Source organism: Petaurus breviceps, unplaced genomic scaffold, assembly GCF_028583685.1.
Source record: "Petaurus breviceps papuanus isolate PSGF00001 unplaced genomic scaffold, PetGlider_PUasm1.0 180, whole genome shotgun sequence".
NCBI lineage: Eukaryota > Metazoa > Chordata > Mammalia > Diprotodontia > Petauridae > Petaurus > Petaurus breviceps.
The window spans coordinates 3,730,501-3,739,897 of NW_027185782.1; the positions used below are offsets into that span (position 1 = coordinate 3,730,501).

Genomic DNA, 9,397 nt, shown 5'->3' on the forward strand with positions numbered 1-9,397 from the left:
TTATTATATTAGTACAATCCAACCATGAGCAGTTAATATCCCACCAACTGCTTAAGTCTTGTTATATTTCTGTAAGTAGGTTTTGTATTCACTTTAGAAGTCTTGAGAGTGTCTTTATCAGTTCATTTCCAGTTATTTTGTGCATTATACAGCTATTTTAGTGGTGTTTCTCATTCTATCATTCTCCCCCTCCCCCTGCTTTTATTATTGTTACATAAAAATGCTGGCAATTATTGTGGATTTATTATGTACCCTGTTACTTTATTGAAGTCATTAATCATCTCCTGTGAATAAATATAAGAGTATGCCATGCTGGTGAAGCAGACAGGCACCCCACCAAAAATAACCCCACACTTCCTTTGTTAAGTTTTTGGCTTATTTCAGTTGGCCAACCTGCTTCACACACTCACCCTCAAGACCCACTAGAAAGATAATCAGAATGATCACTCAAGAATAATTCAATTCAAGAACAATTTATTAAATATCTGTACAAAGCCTTGTGCTGGGAACTGGGAATACAAAAATGGAAAAACAGCATGCAGTGAAAATTTACAATCTAAAGGGGGTAAGACAACATGTATATTAATAAATATTTAAGGTAGAATGTGGTGAGGGCAACAGCAGGATCTAGGTAGAGGGCTGAGAGGCCATTTTCGCTGGGACAGATTAGAGAAGCTTTCATGGAGGAGGTGGTGCCTGATCTAAGCCTTTAAGGAAGAGGCAATTTCAAAAGTAAGGGATACGGAGAGCATTCCAGGCATGCAGAGAAGTCTACAGAAATATCCAGAAGTATGAAAGGACAGGACAAGATTTGTTCAGTAGAACAATCTGGCGATCACCTACTATGTAAAGGTAAGTAGCATGAAATATGACTGGAAATGGAACTGGTGTCAGACTAAAGAGGGTGAAAAGTCTGAGTTCTGAATCTTGTATAAAGAAAGCCAATGATGGTTTTCACCCAAGACACTGTTATGGTCAGACTTGTGCATGAGAAAGGTCAAAGCAGGTGCATAAAGGCTGGATTATAAAGATGTTAGACCAGAAACAAGAGAGAATATAGAAGATTAATTACAGCAGTCCAGGCAAAGGGTGAAGAGGCTCATAATAGTGGCAATATGAATGAAGAGGAGGGAAAAGGTAGAAGATATTATGGGAATAGAATGAGAGGAGTCTGGAGACTCCAAGCATCTTCACTGATTGTCCCCAACTTCCAGATTACTCTCCCTCATCTCATGGCATTTGCCCAACTCTTTTCAAGTCTCAGCTAAAATCTCACCTTCCCATAAGATGCCTTTCTTAATCTCCCTTAATGCTAGTGCCTTCCCTCTACTGATCATCTCTAACTTATCCTTGCTTGTACATAGTTGTGTTCGTGTTGTCTCTGTCATTAGACTGTGAACTTGAGAGCAGGAACTGACTTTTTTTTTTGGAGGGCAATTGGGGTTAAGTGACTTGCCCAAGGTCACACGGCTAGTTTATGTATTAAGTGTCGGAAGTCAAACTTGAACCTAGGTCCTCTTGACTCCAGGGCCAGTGCTCTATTCACTGCGCCAGTTAGCTGCCCCAGGAACTGAATTCTAACATTCTTTGTAGACATAGAACTTAGCACAGATGCTAGGAAGTGAGATCTATAGATAGCAGCAATAATGAGCAAGGCAGTCATACAATTGGATCTAATGAAGTTGAAAAAGAAAGGTTGAATGGTGGTAGAAAAGTGAATCTGGTGGGAGCATCACAAACCCACCATTCCTCCAAGTCCTATGAACTGGGGGACTGGTGGGGAGCAGTGGAGCACACAGAGGAGTCACCAAGATTAGAAAGGTTGGCAAAGGATAGCGTGCATAGTACAAAGTCAGATTTCAGTAAGTAGGTGCATATAAGAGATACAAGTAAAATGGCAATGGGTTACCAATGGCAGATGTTCAAAGGACATAGTAGAGGGGAAAGACAGAAATGGCTAGAGGTAGGGGTGGGGGTTGGGTTGATCTAGAAAGGAAAGGGGTGTCAGGAAGAGGCAGCAAGGGGAAAGAGATTTCTGCTAGGGAATGTGGTGGTTCTGAATGACAGCAATTAACAGAGCAGGAAATTGGGCTTGGCTAAGCATAACGGATTACCAACCAAGTGGGCAGAAGCTTGGCAAATCCACATCAATCACAAAGATCTAAACTGAATGTTGATATGAAGAAACCTTCATCACGCCCATCACCCCAGCTTGGCTGCAGCAGAGAAAGGCTTGTGCCAAGGAAGGGGGGTAAGTCAGAGCCCCTCTCCCTGGGGAAAGGGGCCTGGATGAATTTTAATGGCAGCTGGATGGGCAGAAGTGGTTGTTTCAGGTCGTGGAGGAGGAGTTATAAGCCAAAGAAGAATTAGAAATAAAATTAGAGTGCTCACTATCTTAATGAAGTGAAATCTAAAGAAAAATAAAAAATTGCATAAGTTATGAACTAAATGTGAAAAGAAAAGGAAGAAAAATAGAATGAAGAGGCGCAGTGGAATCGGGACTAATAAATGGACAGTATATAGGTATGAATGATAAGAAAGAGAAAAAGCAGAGATTAAGAAGCCAAAAAAGCAGGGAAAATGTATTATCGAGAGGGGGTGGTAATGACATCGTACCACAGGCATCTCTAGGCAGGTAGAGAAGATGGATAACAATGGATGAGATCTTATCTTAAAAGAGGCATAATGTATCCATAGAGAGAAAGCTGAGGACTATACAGTAGTGAGTCTTGGGGAAGATTCCCCAAGGGTCCTTAAGCAGGGAGGCATGAGCCTATTGAGTCCCAGTCAATACACATTGATTTGAGCTGGTAGAAGCATGCCAGAAAGACACAATAGACATATGGTTAGCAGCACATTTTAGATCCTTCCTATCCAAGGGCCTATGCTGAAATCTGATGAAAGACAGTGACCTCAATGCCTTTCTATCCTCCAACTTACTCAAGGGGCTGATAGAATAAAAGGTAAAAACTTCAGACAATCATGGATTTAGAGTTGGAAAATAGCTTAGAGATCATCTATACCAGCGCTTCTTAAACTGTGGGTCACGACCCCATAGGGGGTCGAGAAAAATTTGGCAACAGTAAAAGGTTTCTGAATGCACAACAACTAAAAATTAATTAAAAATCAAACTCTTAATGAATCTGAGATGTTTCTGGCAGTAGTGGCCCATGTTGCATCATGCAACCTCACTGCAGCCTTGGCTCTGAACACAAAGCATATGAACTTTACACTGCACTAATTGACCTCAGGCCACACAACACCAACATTGCTGAAACATGAAAAGGGGTCCCAAGTTTAAGAAGCCCTGATCTACATCAAATCCATCATTTTACGCATGAGGAAGCTGAGGCCCACTGAAGTTAAGTATCTTTCTCAAGGTCATACAGGTTAAAAATAGCAGGGGTAAGATTTAAAGAAGACCTCTGACTTCAAATCTAGTACTAAGGATAAAAGCAAGTAACATTAACTTCCAAAGATCTCCATCACAGTCTGGGGAACTAGACTCTTCACAAAGGGCAGCCCATCAGCTCCATAATAAAAGCTATTCCTGTTTACTTCCTTCCATGCCTGGACTCTTTCCATTGCTACCAAGTGGTCCAGAGGCATGCTATTTAATCTATATTCCTACTGAATTCATGCATAGGACTCAACAGAACCCTTGGGGACTGCTGAAATTGACCTAAAGATCAAACTAGACATGGATAGAGAAAGCTGAGGAAAAAACCCCAATAGTTACTAGGCAACACTTTTCAGGCTGTTCAAAAGATCCTATGTTAGGCCAAGGATTGTTCTGCCTGCCGCTCCTGGCTTGCTTTATTATGGAGTTGCAAGCCCACTTTTTTGTATTCTGCTTAGGGGTTGGGGATATACCTATTGGGAAAGAACCTACCATCACAGTGGTGTCGTGAGGCTCATATGAGATAATGTGTGCAAAACTCTTTGAACATTTTATAGCACTACATTAACATCAGTTATTCTTATTACTACTATTGCCGTGGATATTGGGGGTATTAGGAAAAAGAGGGGAAACTGGAGAAAAGGTGTTATTTGGGCATAGGGGACCTCTTCTAAGGTCAAGACATTGTACTTTATTAGAGGATGGACCAAAAACTGCAAGGGTATGATGGGGCACATGGGGCTAGGTGGGGATATGGCCTGCAATTAGGGAAGAACTTAAGGAAATATCAGAAGGAGGGTAAGTGGATAGCATGATAGAATTCTGAAATAAGGCCTTGCTTCTACTGCAGATTTGCAAGCCCACTGAAGCCTATCACCAGAATCAGGTGTACAAGTGACTAATAAAAGTCCTGTGCTCATCAAAAACTGAACCTAATAATCTGTCTATGCCTTGATATCATTAGAATGGCCTTGAACATACCACAGATTAACTGTAGACCCAAGGTCATTGCAATAACTCCTAAACACAGATCCCATTCTCAGTCAGTTATGCTTAAAGTTCATAGATTCTCTCTCACACTGATTTCTCCTTGGAACTCCCACCTCTCCTTGCTTCAGGAAGTGGAATATAAGAACCCCTTCTTTGTTCTCAGCCCTGTTCTTAGTTGCTACAGGTAACAGTGATCTAAGTTAAAAGCCTTTCCAGTTCTGAAACTAGATGCTTCAGGGCAGGACAACAGGCTTGAACTGGACCCATCTAGGCCCAGGAAGAATACATTTTCATCTCGCAGGGACTCTCATTTAAGCAGTCACTTACTTCTCCCCCTCCCCCCACATACATACAAACACAAATGTGCACACATACAAAGACACACACACATATACCCACATACAAAGATGCCCCCTCAAGTAAGAAAGCTACCTTAGGTTATTCTTCTTTTGTTCCAACAAGTTGTTAAAGTTTAAACAGTCTATTAAAGAACAGTATAACGGTTTAAGTATGATTGCAGCATTTAAACCAGCACACACACTGTATTCTCCATTGATCACTTGCAGCCACCTGATATCAACTAATGTGGCTAATAAAAGAGAGTGAGACGAGAAAAGACAGAGTTATCTCTCCCTTCAGATGACTAACAAATACAAATGGTGACAAACTGTGAAATCTTTACCCTCCCTGTGAAGTGTAGTGTATAGATGAGTGTTGGCCTTGAAGCCAGGAAGACTTCAGATACAGACTGGCTTTGTGACCCCAGGCAAGTCACCTAATCTTCCAGGGCCCAAGGAAACCAGCAAAGACTGTAAGTTGCAGGGGAGGTGCTGACTTGCATCAGGTAGAGGAGTGTCCTCCCTCAGGAGCTCATCATACCAATGAAATCAAAGATCTAATCCCCATCCCTTACTGAACAACGGTTACGTCTTCATAATGTTTTCCTTATAGCGTTCTTACACAGGATTAAGCTCCAGCATGAAGCCTTTGATGTGTGATCCTAAAAGTTTTCCCATGGCCAAAACATTCACAGGGCTCCCTCTTCAGTATGAATTATCTGGTGTTTCAAATGGACAATTGATGCAATGACCCCATAACCCGATGACCCTCCCTTAATCGTTTCTCTGAGGTTCTTCACAGGTGTGAATTTGCCAGAGCTCAATAAGGTATCACCTCTTTGGCTGAAGGCTTTCTCACACTCAGAACACTAAAGGGATTTCCCTCCCATATGAGTTCTCATATGTTCAGTAAGATTTCCCCTCTGCCTAAAGGCTTTTCCACATTCATTACATTCAAAGGGTTTCTCTCCAGTATGAATTCTATAATGTAGAGTGAGGGATGAATTCTGGCTAAAGGCTTTCCCACATTCGTTACATTCATATGGCTTCTCACCAGTATGAATCCTCTGATGATAAGTAAAGGATGACCCATGGCTGAAAGATTTCCCACATTCATTGCATTCAAAGAGTTTCTCTCCAGTGTGAATTCTCCTATGTTGTGTAAGATGTCCCTTCTGACTGAAGGCTTTTCCACATTCATTACACTCAAAAGGTCTCTCTCCAGTATGAATTCTCCGATGTAGAATGAGAGATGAGTTCTGGCTAAAAGCTTTTCTACACTGACTGCACTGATAGGGTTTCTCACCAGTATGAATTCTCAGATGCTCAGTAAGATGTGCCTTCTGGCCAAAGGCCTTCCCACATTCGTTACACTTATAAGGTTTCTCTCCAGAATGAATTCTCTGATGTTCAGTGAGGTGTCCCCTCTGGCTGAAGTTTTTCCCACATTCGTTACATTTATGAGGTTTCTTTCCAGTATGAACATTCTGATGCTGATTAAGGTAGGAGTGTTTGCTGAATGCTTTCCCACATTCGTTACATTTATAGGGCTTTTCTACATTATGGATTCTCTGATGTTCCGTAAGGTGTGTAATCCAGTTGAAAGCTTGCCCACATTCATTACATTCATAAAGTTTCTCTCCAATATGTATTCCATCATACTGAACCAAGTCTAAGTGGTAACTGGTGGGCTTCCTACATTTATTATACTTAAAAAGCTTCTTCCCTAAGGAAATTCTATTCCACTTAATTAGCTCTGAAAACTGTTTGAAGCTTTTTTCAAGCATATCACATTGATGCAGATTTTTTCCTGTAGCAAACAGCTGTTGTGGATCCAGAATTGACCCCAGACTGAAACCATACATATTACCTTCATCCTTACTAGAAGCTTTTCTGGGAATGAATATCACTTGCCTAGATTGTCTCTCCTGGTTGTCTGCATCTCCCTCTAAACTAATATCATATTCCCAAGATGATCCCAACTTGAAATCCCAGTACCCATCTTGTGTTAGCTGAAGTTCCTTAGATGGCTCTCCCATATAAAACTCAGGCTTTGGAGTTGAGTCTTTGTTTTCCCACTTAGTCTCCTGACTAAAAGAACCTGAAACAAAAAGAAAGATGTCAATGGCTCCTGTTCTCCCTGAGAAAGTAAATTGCTTTACAATACAATAGTCTCCAGAAAAGAATGATCATAAATCTAAATAGGGTAAAATAAGCATTATTAAAAAACAACTGGAGTTCAAGATAGGAGAAAAGATAGACTCAACACACAGAGCTGCCTGTTTACTAAATTACACTGAGAGAACTTAATACTACTGGAAAAGCAGCATTGGTAAATTTTGGGGAAAAGTCTAACTTTTTAGAAAGAGAAAATAGGTTATTTCTATAAATGACAGATTGATAAACCTAATGTCAAAAACCCTGAAAAAATTATAGAACTTACATTATCAAGCTGGTTGTCTTAAAAAAAAAAAAGGAAGAAAAAAGAAAAGTTTTATCTTGGATTAGAAGAAAACAGGAGTAAAGAAATAAAAGTAGGGAAGGGATTTATTTATTTATTTTTTTAAAGCATTTGGGGTTAAGTAACTTGCTCAAGTTTACACGGCCAGGTGTTCCTGGGTGGGTGCTAAGTGTCTGAGCCCGGATTTGATTCCCCAGGTCATCCCGACACTGGGGCCAGTGCTCTTACTCGCTGTGCTACCTGGCCGCCCCTAGGAAAGGGATTTATTTAAGTGAAAGATGAAGATACATGAGAAATGTGCTGGACAGACACAGCCTTTCTCCACTATGGGCCTTTGAGAACCCTCTGTTCCAACAGTCCATTAAGTAGTCAGATGAAGTATTCCTTAACAAATACTCCCCAGTTTTCACTGCCTCACCTGAACAAGTGCTTCTTGGGACTTCTGGGGTCCATGGGGCTTCTCCTCTCTCCAGCTGGGAGATCACATCAGGTTTAAAAACTGGAAGTCCTACTCAGGAAGAAAGAAATGAGAAAGTTTGGGGGACGGAGAGTCATCTGAGAAGTCAATCCTATCCTGTTTCTCTTGAGAGAAGAGAAGGCATACTGAGAAGTTCCAAAGGGTGGTACAACTCCGAGGGTGGACTTTTGAAGGAGGATGTTAACTGTATTCAATTGAATGTAAAAATTGTTTCTTATAAGACTTCAATATTCCAGCACTATACTAAGTACTAGGAAATATGGGGATAATGGGATCCAGAACTGATTTGAGCTCAGAAAGAAAATAATTCACATGACATGCTGCCTGCTAAAAGGATGGAAATTTTTCTATTTAACCCATGGTAACAGAGAATGGGAAACGTACAACCTCTTCAGGGCAGCAGAGTGAAGCTGTGATTTCCAGCTGTAAAAAACAAAGAGCTTACACCTTGTTCCTATAATGAATGGGCTGCTCTGGGAATTAGTGGGCTCTGCCTCACTGGAGGGCCTTCAAGCAAAGGCTGGATGGTCACTGGCCAGATATGATGTAAAGGGGTTCTTGTTCAGGTATGGGTGGGACTAGATGACGCCTAAGGTCTTTTTCCAACCCTGAAAATCTGTGATTCTTGGCCCTAAAGGGATCACAAGATCATAGTGCTAACTTAACACACAATCACAGGTTCGTGCATTCAGAGATAGAAGAGGTCTCAGGGGCTATCAAGTCCAAACCCCTCATTTTTCAGATGAGGAAACTGAGGTAGACAGAAGTTAAGTGGCTTGCCTGGTTCACACAGCTAGTAAGCTTCTGAGACAGGATTTGAACCCAGGTGTTCCTGCCTCCAGGCCTAGTGCTCTGTGTACTACACCATGCTGGCTCTCCCCATCTGCCAAGTTACTGCTTAATGTTTCTACACATCAAGCAAAGACCCAAGGAAATTCCTCAAATCAAAGCACTTCAATCGTGGGCAAATTCTGAGATGGGAGCTGGATGATGTTCTTACCTAATGAGACCAAATTTCTGTAATTCTCCAACATCACATCCCTGTATAAGTCCCTCTGCGCAGGATCTAGTTGCTTCCACTCCTCCTGGGTGAAGTCCACAGCCACATCCTTGAATGTCACCGATTCCTGAAATACCAAGCACATTGCAGCTTATCCTGGGACAATCGCTAATATGGATAGACCCTGGGGAGACATGAAGCAAATAGGATCACAGTAGAGGGAGCTGTTCCCATAGCAGTTAGGTTTTCTAATGACTCAAGTCAAATGTTTAAGTATCTTCTCACTTTGTATTAGACCCTAAGGGCACATGGCCAGATAGTTTTAATTCATTCCTCAAAAACATGCTCACAAATTAAATTCCAAAAGGGTTCCCAAGCACCTTCCTTTTATCCTTCAAACTACACCACTAATATGATCACATACAATCCTAGAATTTAGAGCCAGAAGGGACCCTGGACCAGGGATCAACTAGTTTAGCCCTATCATTTCACAGATGAGGAAACAAAGACCTAGGGAGGTTACTTAACTTGTCCAAAGTCAAACAGAGCTACTAAATGGTGGAAGCTGAAATTAAAGCCAGATCTTCTCTCTTCCAAACCACTGATTCATTCATCCCAGGTCTCCACAGTTACTTCATACAAAGCACTATGCCAGGTACTGGAAGGAACACAAAAACTAAATAAAATGGCCCCTGTGCCTATATCAGCCACAGCTGGGAGGGGATGGGGC

At 41.4% G+C, this 9,397-nt stretch overlaps 1 protein-coding gene across 1 annotated transcript in view; it reads right to left on the reverse strand.

The window, feature by feature from the left end:
• Positions 1-457: 457 nt before the first annotated feature.
• LOC138160258 (zinc finger protein 184-like) overlaps positions 458-9,397 on the reverse strand; it is a 31,692-nt gene continuing 22,752 nt past the window's right edge. The window contains exons 5-7 of the mRNA XM_069086854.1: positions 8,668-8,794; positions 7,608-7,697; positions 458-6,829 (exon numbers count right to left, since the gene is read on the reverse strand). Coding sequence (XP_068942955.1) covers positions 5,598-6,829; positions 7,608-7,697; positions 8,668-8,794 — 1,449 coding nt within the window. The 3' untranslated portion in view covers positions 458-5,597. The remainder of the gene's footprint in view (positions 6,830-7,607; positions 7,698-8,667; positions 8,795-9,397) is intronic.